The sequence below is a fragment of the Protomyctophum parallelum genome (genome assembly GCF_964188405.1).
Source record: "Protomyctophum parallelum genome assembly, chromosome: 13".
NCBI classification, from domain to species: domain Eukaryota; kingdom Metazoa; phylum Chordata; class Actinopteri; order Myctophiformes; family Myctophidae; genus Protomyctophum; species Protomyctophum parallelum.
In genome coordinates this window covers 52,394,378-52,407,171 of record NC_139708.1, presented here as the reverse complement: position 1 = coordinate 52,407,171, position 12,794 = coordinate 52,394,378, and the positions used below count along the sequence as shown (strand labels likewise).

Genomic DNA, 12,794 nt, shown 5'->3' with positions numbered 1-12,794 from the left:
TGTGCCGAAGACGTGAGTGGCCGTGACGGATCCTCCCGAAACCGCCGTTATTTTTGTTGCTTCCGTCACGGTTTCAGATGATGCTATTGGTCCACCTTCGACCAAGCTTTCCACAAGCATCAGATACACCACAGCCATGCAGCTGGCGGCCGTCCTCGCTCTGAATCCAATCATGATTCTTGGGTCAAGGTCTGATACAGGTCCGTGGCTGGATCTACTCTCGTTTTTTTGCTGTGTTTATATATACACACAGCACTCCAACAAGACTCAGCCCACTCTACACTGGATGGGAACCAACGAGTGGAACGCACCAGTGCGCCCGGAGAGCCCAGCAGGAGAGCACGCAGAAGCGGACTGGCCGGTCTGTCTTTTTCAAACACCACAGGAACAGGATTCGAGGTATGCAAACTTTCAACTGCATTACATCGTATTACATTTGCACGGGGTCTGTTTTAAATGTTTAGACAGGGAACGAATGAAAAGATACAACGGTCAAAAACTGCATTTTTTAATAACACTGTTTTTTTTTTGTCGCAACACAGCAGATTCACTCTGAGCAGGAGCAGCAGATGAAGCTGCAGGCCAATTCGTACTACGTGACGGCGGACTGGTCCTGCGAGCCCCTAATAGCGAGCCGTGCGGGAGACGCGACAACTCATGGCTCACGGAGGCCCGCCGATGTTGGCGCCCACGGACGACCTGGTCGCCCGCTTCCAGTGTTTCAGCTGCGCTAAGGTCTACGCAGATATCAAAGACACGGCCGAGAAGCTGACGAGGGGGGGATTCTATTGGGGCCCGCTGAGTCCCCGGGGCGCGGCCCGGCTGTTGCAGGACGCGGCGCCTGGCCGCTTCTTGGTGCGGGACAGCGCCCAGCGAGACGTGTTCTTTACGCTTTCGTACCGCATCCCGTCCCACGAGATGCGTCCCGTGGCGGTGGTGGGAGGGATGGCGAGATGCGTGGTCTCGCGGCGCATCATCTACGAGAGAGGCCGCTTCCGGATGCAAGGCAACGGGAGCGACTTCGCCAGTCTCTTTGGTCTATTGGAGCACTATGTGGCCAACGTGCCGCTGTCGTTGCCGTTCCGGCCCCGGGCGCCCACGCTGAAAGAGCTGTGCCGCCGCAGCATCGTGGACGCGTGCGGCGGCCGGGAGCAGCAGCGGCCGGATAGGTTGAAGCGGCTGTCGCTGCCACCCGCCCTCCTGGATTTCCTTGTGGAGTTTCCGTACATGCTGTGAGCCCGCGTACGAGCCGTGAGCCAGCGTTGGGTCATCACGAGACGCTCGGCACCCGCCGCCAGGAGCTCGGGTGCCGAACGAAAACAGTTGATTTGAATGCGTAACATTTTGTGTGTGACTCTTGTGTGTAATCCTGTGTGTATTCTTCTCTGAAAATAAAACATACTGAGTAAAACGTATCAGTGCACCCGTCTGTCTGTTTTATAACATGTTTACTTTTGCTGTATTCTGTGAATATTTGTGACAACAAGTTGTGTGTATCATATGTTAAATTAAATAAAGCAAAGGACGAGAAAGACCGTCATCTTGTGCACCGAGGTTTTATTTTCAGGAAAGATATACAATACATGTAAGATATAACACAGCACGATGAAAACAAGCAAAATTCCGGGTATGCCGCACACGGCGCGAAATTCTCGCTCGTTTTTAGTGATCTCGGCTCCCCATCCGCTCCAATGTTAATCTAGTGATTTTAGTGATCTCAGCTTCCCATCCGCTCCAATGTTAATCGCGTCTTCGACCCACGGGGCCGCGAGTCTGAAAGTAAAATACATTAGGGCGGATGCGAGGCCGCGATTACGGAACTATCACGTTATTGTGGTCAGAGTAATTGCCATTGAATGGAAACATGTTTACTTTTGCTGTATTCTGTGAATATTTGTGACAACAAGTTGTGTGTATCATATGTTAAATTAAATAAAGCAAAGGACGAGAAAGACCGTCATCTTGTGCACCGAGGTTTTATTTTCAGGAAAGATATACAATACATGTAAGATATAACACAGCACGGTGAAAACAAGCAAAATTCCGGGTATGCCGCACACGGTTCAGTCAATGTTAATCGCGTCTTCGACCCACGGCGCCGCGAGTCTGAAAGTAAAACACATTAGGGCGGATGTGGTCAGAGTAATTGCCATTGAATGGAAACATGTTTACTTTTGCTGTATTCTGTGAATATTTGTGACAACAAGTTGTGTGTATCATATGTTAAATTAAATAAAGCAAAGGACGAGAAAGACCGTCATCTTGTGCACCGAGGTTTTATTTTCAGGAAAGATATACAATACATGTAAGATATAACACAGCACGATGAAAACAAGCAAAATTCCGGGTATGCCGCACACGGCGCGAAATTCTCGCTCGTTTTTAGTGATCTCGGCTCCCCATCCGCTCCAATGTTAATCTAGTGATTTTAGTGATCTCAGCTTCCCATCCGCTCCAATGTTAATCGCGTCTTCGACCCACGGCGCCGCGAGTCTGAAAGTAAAATACATTAGGGCGGATGCGAGGCCGCGATTACGGAACTATCACGTTATTGTGGTCAGAGTAATTGCCATTGAATGGAAACATGTTTACTTTTGCTGTATTCTGTGAATATTTGTGACAACAAGTTGTGTGTATCATATGTTAAATTAAATAAAGCAAAGGACGAGAAAGACCGTCATCTTGTGCACCGAGGTTTTATTTTCAAAAAAGATATACAATACATATTTTACTTTCAGGCTCGCGGCGCCGTGGGTCGAAGGCGCGATTAACATTGGAGCGGATGGGAAGCCGAGATCACTAGAATCACTAGATTAACATTGGAGCGGATGGGGAGCCGAGATCACTAAAAACGAGCGAGAATTTCGCGCCGTGTGCGGCATACCCGGAATTTTGCTTGTTTTCATCGTGCTGTGTTATATCTTACATGTATTGTATATCTTTCCTGAAAATAAAACCTCGGTGCACAAGATGACGGTCTTTCTCGTCCTTTGCTTTATTTAATTTAACATATGATACACACAACTTGTTGTCACAAATATTCACAGAATACAGCAAAAGTAAACATGTTTCCATTCAATGGCAATTACTCTGACCACATCCGCCCTAATGTGTTTTACTTTCAGACTCGCGGCGCCGTGGGTCGAAGACGCGATTAACATTGACTGAACCGTGTGCGGCATACCCGGAATTTTGCTTGTTTTCACCGTGCTGTGTTATATCTTACAGATATAACACAGCACGATGAAAACAAGCAAAATTCCGGGTATGCCGCACACGGCGCGAAATTCTCGCTCGTTTTTAGTGATCTCGGCTCCCCATCCGCTCCAATGTTAATCTAGTGATTTTAGTGATCTCGGCTTCCCATCCGCTCCAATGTTAATCGCGTCTTCGACCCACGGCGCCGCGAGTCTGAAAGTAAAATACATTAGGGCGGATGCGAGGCCGCGATTACGGAACTATCACGTTATTGTGGTCAGAGTAATTGCCATTGAATGGAAACATGTTTACTTTTGCTGTATTCTGTGAATATTTGTGACAACAAGTTGTGTGTATCATATGTTAAATTAAATAAAGCAAAGGACGAGAAAGACCGTCATCTTGTGCACCGAGGTTTTATTTTCAGGAAAGATATACAATACATGTAAGATATAACACAGCACGGTGAAAACAAGCAAAATTCCGGGTATGCCGCACACGGTTCAGTCAATGTTAATCGCGTCTTCGACCCACGGCGCCGCGAGTCTGAAAGTAAAACACATTAGGGCGGATGTGGTCAGAGTAATTGCCATTGAATGGAAACATGTTTACTTTTGCTGTATTCTGTGAATATTTGTGACAACAAGTTGTGTGTATCATATGTTAAATTAAATAAAGCAAAGGACGAGAAAGACCGTCATCTTGTGCACCGAGGTTTTATTTTCAGGAAAGATATACAATACATGTAAGATATAACACAGCACGATGAAAACAAGCAAAATTCCGGGTATGCCGCACACGGCGCGAAATTCTCGCTCGTTTTTAGTGATCTCGGCTCCCCATCCGCTCCAATGTTAATCTAGTGATTTTAGTGATCTCAGCTTCCCATCCGCTCCAATGTTAATCGCGTCTTCGACCCACGGCGCCGCGAGTCTGAAAGTAAAATACATTAGGGCGGATGCGAGGCCGCGATTACGGAACTATCACGTTATTGTGGTCAGAGTAATTGCCATTGAATGGAAACATGTTTACTTTTGCTGTATTCTGTGAATATTTGTGACAACAAGTTGTGTGTATCATATGTTAAATTAAATAAAGCAAAGGACGAGAAAGACCGTCATCTTGTGCACCGAGGTTTTATTTTCAGGAAAGATATACAATACATGTAAGATATAACACAGCACGGTGAAAACAAGCAAAATTCCGGGTATGCCGCACACGGTTCAGTCAATGTTAATCGCGTCTTCGACCCACGGCGCCGCGAGTCTGAAAGTAAAACACATTAGGGCGGATGTGGTCAGAGTAATTGCCATTGAATGGAAACATGTTTACTTTTGCTGTATTCTGTGAATATTTGTGACAACAAGTTGTGTGTATCACATGTTAAATTAAATAAAGCAAAGGACGAGAAAGACCGTCATCTTGTGCACCGAGGTTTTATTTTCAGGAAAGATATACAATACATGTAAGATATAACACAGCACGATGAAAACAAGCAAAATTCCGGGTATGCCGCACACGGCGCGAAATTCTCGCTCGTTTTTAGTGATCTCGGCTCCCCATCCGCTCCAATGTTAATCTAGTGATTTTAGTGATCTCGGCTTCCCATCCGCTCCAATGTTAATCGCGTCTTCGACCCACGGCGCCGCGAGCCTGAAAGTAAAACACATTGGGGCGTATGCGAGGCCGCGATTACGGAACTATCACGTTATTGTGGTCAGAGTAATTGCCATTGAATGGAAACATGTTTACTTTTGCTGTATTCTGTGAATATTTGTGACAACAAGTTGTGTGTATCATATGTTAAATTAAATAAAGCAAAGGACGAGAAAGACCGTCATCTTGTGCACCGAGGTTTTATTTTCAGGAAAGATATACAATACATGTAAGATATAACACAGCACGATGAAAACAAGCAAAATTCCGGGTATGCCGCACACGGTTCAGTCAATGTTAATCGCGTCTTCGACCCACGGCGCCGCGAGTCTGAAAGTAAAACACATTAGGGCGGATGTGGTCAGAGTAATTGCCATTGAATGGAAACATGTTTACTTTTGCTGTATTCTGTGAATATTTGTGACAACAAGTTGTGTGTATCACATGTTAAATTAAATAAAGCAAAGGACGAGAAAGACCGTCATCTTGTGCACCGAGGTTTTATTTTCAGGAAAGATATACAATACATGTAAGATATAACACAGCACGATGAAAACAAGCAAAATTCCGGGTATGCCGCACACGGCGCGAAATTCTCGCTCGTTTTTAGTGATCTCGGCTCCCCATCCGCTCCAATGTTAATCTAGTGATTTTAGTGATCTCGGCTTCCCATCCGCTCCAATGTTAATCGCGTCTTCGACCCACGGCGCCGCGAGCCTGAAAGTAAAACACATTGGGGCGTATGCGAGGCCGCGATTACGGAACTATCACGTTATTGTGGTCAGAGTAATTGCCATTGAATGGAAACATGTTTACTTTTGCTGTATTCTGTGAATATTTGTGACAACAAGTTGTGTGTATCATATGTTAAATTAAATAAAGCAAAGGACGAGAAAGACCGTCATCTTGTGCACCGAGGTTTTATTTTCAGGAAAGATATACAATACATGTAAGATATAACACAGCACGATGAAAACAAGCAAAATTCCGGGTATGCCGCACACGGTTCAGTCTTCGTGCCCGTATGCCCGCAGGACGTTGAGCAGCTTGTGGTCGGCGGGGAATCGCGCGAGAAATTCGGGGTTTCTCACCATCTCCAAAAACGACTTGCAGTGTTGTTCGCCCCTACACATGATCACGTCCACAACCTGAATAGCTCCGTGATACTCGATGTCATCTACGGCGCGTTCCAGAACTTCTTTATTGTACCCGCACAACACCTCGTGGTGTGCCAGAGCCTCGATGAAGTAAGCCGCGTGCAGGCTTATGATGGGCGCGAGGTCTCTCTTGTGGCGAAGCACCACCTTTTGAAAGTCGGCATCTGCAGGGGGCTGGTGCAGCTCGGACAGAGACACAATCTGACTTGTGTCGTACTGACACTTCATGAACTTTATGAACTTTTTGCATGTCGCGTTGCCCTTCCCTATAACAATGTCGATCAAGCTGACGCCCACGTTACCGTCGTAGCGACAGTCAGTTCTCAGCTTCTTGTAGAGTTGGAAGTGGTAGCGGACGTTTTTGGAAGTTTCTAACAGGTCTCTCAGGCACATCTCGTCTATGATACACACCGGGGCCTTGCTCACGTACGAAATAAACAACAGCTTATTGGTCCTTATGGTGTTGTACGCGCTGGACATCATTGTCTCTAGAAATGACGCGGAAGCCGTTTGGTCAATGAGCGAAGCTACAAACACTCAGTGGTCTGGGTCAGAATTTGTGTTCGATCTGATCTGGCCACTGATTGTGCACTGTTTATATAATAGCCTGGCCACTCTTAAGGCACTGAGATTTATTTTGGGTCAGAGGCTCCCAAGCACACATTGTGGGCAGTAACATAAAAACAAAAACCCTTTGAACGTTCACTCAGTATCTTAGACCCATGGCTCGGTTACTCCTACTGGCCGATGCGGCCAACTTGGTTCTCAAACAAGATAGTGGCGAACACACAGGCAACGAAAAAAGTGAGAGTCACAGGCTCGTGAATAAAGACAGCCAGGAGCATGGCCTCAAGACCATCGGAACCTTGGGTTGCGTGGGCTCCGTACTCGTCAAACACGATGTCCACGGCGCGAGCAAACGCAAATACGTGGACGAGTCACGGCCTCAGAACGAGCCTCTACCGCAGCTCGTCAAGGAAAAGTGCGTGTATGTAGAACCCGACCGGGAGCCGGAAGTCTCGCCGGCAATCATAAGTTTGACCGCGGTCAGGCTCAACAGCTGTTCTTCCATCAAGGCGTTACCGACGCAATGGCCACCGGAGCACCAGCAACCTCAGCCGCTCGAGTCGCTTGGAAGTTTCATGCTCGAACCTCAACCCTCGGCCGTGTTCTCGTTTGAGAACCAGGGGCCCCAGCAAGTCACCGTGGGTCCAAACTACATGCATTGGAACGACGGCGACGCGAGAATAACGCACTCGTATCAGCTGGAGGTGTACTCGTCCACGCGGATCTCAGAAGAAACCAGGCTGTTCGTGAACCCCGTCGAGCTCGTCAGACGGCTGAGCAAAGACCTGATGTGTGGCCTGGCGGGAGGCTACGTGAACACCGCCAAGTCCGATGAATACATGCCGACGGTTCGCAACGTGACGGTGCTGATCGAGGGCAAGAACTGGAACCACACCTTGCTGTCTGTACAAAACGCACCCGACGTGGCCGCCGCGTGCACGGCCACTACGGCCAAAGACGCGCATCCCGCACAGATCACCGGCCCCGGAAGACACAGGCTCGTTCGTTTCACGGTAACCCTGGGGCTACACTGTGCAAAAGAGATGACCAGAGCCGCCTTGCAGCGCTTTGTGACCATGAGCGCGCTCAAAGGCTTGGTTCACCACAGGTGGCTCCTGGAAGTCAAGAGTTTGGACGAGGTGCACCTCGTGCAGGACGGACGGCTCATCACGAAAGTCACTCTGGGTCCGGACGGTCAGATTGTCAGCTCAACGGCCCGTCCGAGGGACGCGTGGCAACCGGCGCCCGTGGGGACCGTAGACTACAAGCGAACGCACACGTTTGCGGAACGCCGCAAGCTGTTCCTGACCGTGATCGGACCCGATCTGTTACAACAGATAAGAGGGCCGCACAACCTGTTTGAGGCCGAGAACCTGTCCGAGCTCAACGCGCTGTGCGGAAACATACAGTGGGGAGACTGGCTGAGCTATTACAGAAAGGTGGCGTACTGGGTCTCGGCCGGATTCTGCCCACCTGAGGGCCGCGACCCAGAGCTCTCGCTGGCGAGCTGCAACGACGAGGGCGACGATTGCGGGGACGGCCGTCTGATGTTTCCGAAATGTCTGGTCGGGCAGGAGTTCGTGCCTTTCCAGTACGTGTTTGAGCCGGCCGCGCAGCCCGTCACCAAGGCAGAGAGGATGAAAGTGGCGAGGTTGTGCATCCTCGCGACAAAGAGCACGACGGTGAAGCAAGCGTACACACATTGGATCGACAGAGGCGATGAAAATATAGAAAGAGTAAGAAAAAAAAGAGGAAAAAAGAATCAGACGGGAAGAGGCACTAAAGACTAAGTGTAGAAATGGCATTTTTGCTCTACTGATGCTATATGGTTCAGGCTACCCTTACATATTAAAGATTATTATAGGTCTTTCTCGTCCTTTGCTTTATTTAATTTAACATATGATACACACAACTTGTTGTCACAAATATTCACAGAATACAGCAAAAGTAAACATGTTTCCATTCAATGGCAATTACTCTGACCACAATAACGTGATAGTTCCGTAATCGCGGCCTCGCATCCGCCCTAATGTATTTTACTTTCAGACTCGCGGCGCCGTGGGTCGAAGACGCGATTAACATTGGAGCGGATGGGAAGCTGAGATCACTAAAATCACTAGATTAACATTGGAGCGGATGGGGAGCCGAGATCACTAAAAACGAGCGAGAATTTCGCGCCGTGTGCGGCATACCCGGAATTTTGCTTGTTTTCATCGTGCTGTGTTATATCTTACATGTATTGTATATCTTTCCTGAAAATAAAACCTCGGTGCACAAGATGACGGTCTTTCTCGTCCTTTGCTTTATTTAATTTAACATATGATACACACAACTTGTTGTCACAAATATTCACAGAATACAGCAAAAGTAAACATGTTTCTATTCAATGGCAATTACTCTGACCACATCCGCCCTAATGTGTTTTACTTTCAGACTCGCGGCGCCGTGGGTCGAAGACGCGATTAACATTGACTGAACCGTGTGCGGCATACCCGGAATTTTGCTTGTTTTCACCGTGCTGTGTTATATCTTACATGTATTGTATATCTTTCCTGAAAATAAAACCTCGGTGCACAAGATGACGGTCTTTCTCGTCCTTTGCTTTATTTAATTTAACATATGATACACACAACTTGTTGTCACAAATATTCACAGAATACAGCAAAAGTAAACATGTTTCCATTCAATGGCAATTACTCTGACCACAATAACGTGATAGTTCCGTAATCGCGGCCTCGCATCCGCCCTAATGTATTTTACTTTCAGGCTCGCGGCGCCGTGGGTCGAAGGCGCGATTAACATTGGAGCGGATGGGGAGCCGAGATCACTAGAATCACTAGATTAACATTGGAGCGGATGGGGAGCCGAGATCACTAGAATTTGAGTGAGAATTTCGCAATCTCGGCCTCTCGTCCGCCCCAATGTATTTTACTTTCAGGCTCGCGGCGCCGTGGGTCGAAGACGCGATTACACTCTACATCATGTTTTTACATAATTTATCCAGCCGAAAACTATATAAGAGGGTTAGACTTGTAGGTGTTCAGACATTCAGACATCCCCGCTTTTTAACATGGAGAAGGTGCCGCCATTCAGTGAAGAGTCAAATCAAGAAGGACCTAGAAGTGAGAGCTACGACGGTCCTTTCAACCCGTTCAATGATCCTGGGCTCATTTTTTACCAGCGCAATGATCCTGGGCTCATTTTTTACCAGCGCAGTACGTACCGCGGACCCCTGCCTCGGAGGCTAGTCAGTTCTGAAATGTCTATTGATGAATCTAACCCATCTCCTTTAAATAATCATGCTGGACTGTGTAGTGACAACTTTCTGAAGACAATAAAAGCTGGGATTGTCTCAGTTTTACCTATCGTGCTGGGTGAACAGATGAAGGAAACCTGTTATGGCTGCCAGACGGACCACCCTTCACAGACACAACATACATGTCTGTACCCTATTGAGAGCGGGTACTACAGAGAGCACTTCAGAGCATTGCTGACGAAGGTGTGGACCGATCGTTTTATTCCTGGACTCGTTCGTCTTCTGGAAACTCGCTGTTTCTTTATGACATCTACACACCGACTCCGAGGAGCATGTGAAGCTATTCTTTATGAGCTGCAGAATTCTTCTGACATTCATAAAAACATCAATGAGACCCTGGCTGAGCTGGTTAGGGATGATTCGTTTAAGAAAGATGATATAGACAACTTTGTCACTTTCTGGATAAACAAAGCTGATGTGGAAGGTGAAGAAGAAGCAGAAGGACTGAAAGAAGAAGAAGCAGAAGGACGTCTCACTTTCTGGATAAACAAAGCTGATGTGGAAGGTGAAGAAGAAGCAGAAGGACTGAAAGAAGAAGAAGCAGAAGGACTGAAAGCGGAAGAAAACAATGAAGAAAAAGGAGAAACTGCATCTACAGCCTGATAAGATTGTTGGGGGCTGATTTTTTATATAATAATATACTCAATATACGGCATTTATATATTATTGCTATTTTTTAAATAATGGAATAATAAACCATGCATTATATGTAATGAAAAATAAATAAATCATATGTTGTGTACAATGGAATAACTGTGTAGGCTGTCATTATTTTCATACAGTTGTCTGCATATACATCCTGAGGTAGTAGTGTGATTCGCTCAGTCGGTAGAACATTGTGATACTATGGCTTCAAAAAAGGTCTAAAGAGTTATGTATAAAATAATAAATTGTGCTGTGTGTCACAATATTTTTATTAATGTTTTATGGTCGGATTTTAACCTGATTCGACCCATGAACGAATTAATATGCCGTTGATTTTAATCATTTCGGCCGTGCTGTTAACCCACGGTCACGCACAGGAGACCCCTTACAGATACATTTGCGCTCAGTACGGGTGCAAAGACGCCGAGTCCTCACACGCGAACCCGGGCGCGGACACAGACCCAGACCTTGACCAAGACATAATCGACACGCTCACCGGACTGGGGTATCTTTACACGGGCCCCACGGAAGAGTCCAAATGGCACAGCAGCCCGCCCGAATTGGTACGGCGCCGGAGACGGGCGCGTCACGCCAAACGCGTGTCTTTCGATAAAGTGAAGACCGACGACGAATTGTTCGAATGGATAGTCTCGCGACACACGCCGCAGGAACTGAGCAGGGGTGCCCTGAAGAACTATCAGGCCCTAAACGACTTGCGCGTGACGGGCCGCGTAGACGAGGCCACAAAACGGGCCATGAAACGACCCAGGTTCTGCAACCTGCCGGAAACTGACACGTTTCTCACACTGACGGCCTCGGGCAACGCCGTCAAGCGCACGTATTATAACCTGGGCAGCGCGCCGATGTACACGTACCGCGGCGCGCTGTCCCGGCTCGTTTCAAAGCACGGCTCTTGGCCGTACACCGACTACACGTACGACATACACCCCGACGCCGAGCCGTTCCTGCCCTCCGACGTCGTGCGGAGAGCGTTCGACCAGTGGCGAGACGCTCTCAAAATAGTCACTTTCGAGCGAAACGGGACCAACCCAGACCTGTACCTGCGGTGGGAGCTGGACGACAACCCGTACTACGGGTTCGACGGTCCTTCGGGCACCCTGGGGCACGCTTATTTCCCGAGCAACGGCAGCGCGGACGGCGAGATACACATAGACGGCGAGGAGAGCGGTTGGGTGGACGTGAACGCGCCTAACGTGACCGACGACAACCAACACAATCTGCTAGACCTAGAGAGCGTGGTGGCCCACGAGATCGGTCACGCTCTGGGGCTCGCTCACATACAATCGTCCACGGCGCTCATGTGGCCCCACTACGCTTGGAAGAAGAGAGTGTCTCACATTGACGCTCGGGTGGCCAGAAACCTATTCGCGGGTGTGGCCGAATATTTCCAAAACCCAGGCCCGAGGACGGCGCCGACACGGGTGCCCGTAAGCACGAACACCACACTCAACAGCGATATCAGGTGTGCACAGAACATAGCCCTCACGCACGCCTTCAGCACGCTGAGCGACGGGATGTTGCACATCGTCAAGGAGGGCATCTATTTCAAAGTCGCAGAATATTACAGGAGCAGTCCTTACATACACAGGTTTAAGACGACGTTCGAGGTGGCCTACAACCACAGCAGAGATCACGAAGACAAGATCGTGGGCATAACGTCCGACGGGAACGAGATCTGGCTGTGGACGGCCAACCGCATGCTTTTTAGCTACGAGTACGACCCGCGGGCTATGCCGTACCGGTACAAAAACCAAACCGACTACCGCAACATATTCACGTTTAGAGACCCGACCGGCTCGTCCGCCGGCGTCGTCGTAGAAAGGGTGTTTTTTCACATGGGGGAGAACGTGTTCGTGACGCCGACGCACATGTCTTTCTCCGTACATTCGAGCCACATAGACTCGTATTTCAGCGGCACGAGCGCCGGTCCCGTGACCGCGCTGTGGAAAGTGTTTCCCATCAGGTTCAAACCGTGCACACACTTGTTCACGGCGTACGACCGATTGCAAGGGATGTGCGGTGGGCCGAACGACTTGATTTTTTTCACCACCAACGACCTCTTTCCCTTCACGCACACAACCCGGTCGTACGCAAGCGCAGACGTGCCCCAAGTAGCTGACACCAAAAACCTGACCACGTGGGCTCTGAACTGTTACGACGGACGGTACACTCTCTATCCCACGGAGGAGCCCCCCGCCGCAGAGCCGACCGCCGGGCCGCACGGCTACCACACG

At 48.5% G+C, this 12,794-nt stretch overlaps 1 protein-coding gene across 1 annotated transcript; it reads left to right on the top strand.

The window, feature by feature from the left end:
- Positions 1 to 657: 657 nt before the first annotated feature.
- Positions 658 to 1,236, top strand: LOC310868758 (suppressor of cytokine signaling 1-like; the record flags this gene model as incomplete). Its single annotated transcript, XM_083779217.1, has 1 exon — positions 658 to 1,236. The coding sequence occupies one exon, from the start codon at positions 658 to 660 to the stop codon at positions 1,234 to 1,236; it is 579 nt and encodes a 192-aa protein (XP_083635343.1).
- Between the last annotated feature and the right edge of the window lie 11,558 nt (positions 1,237 to 12,794).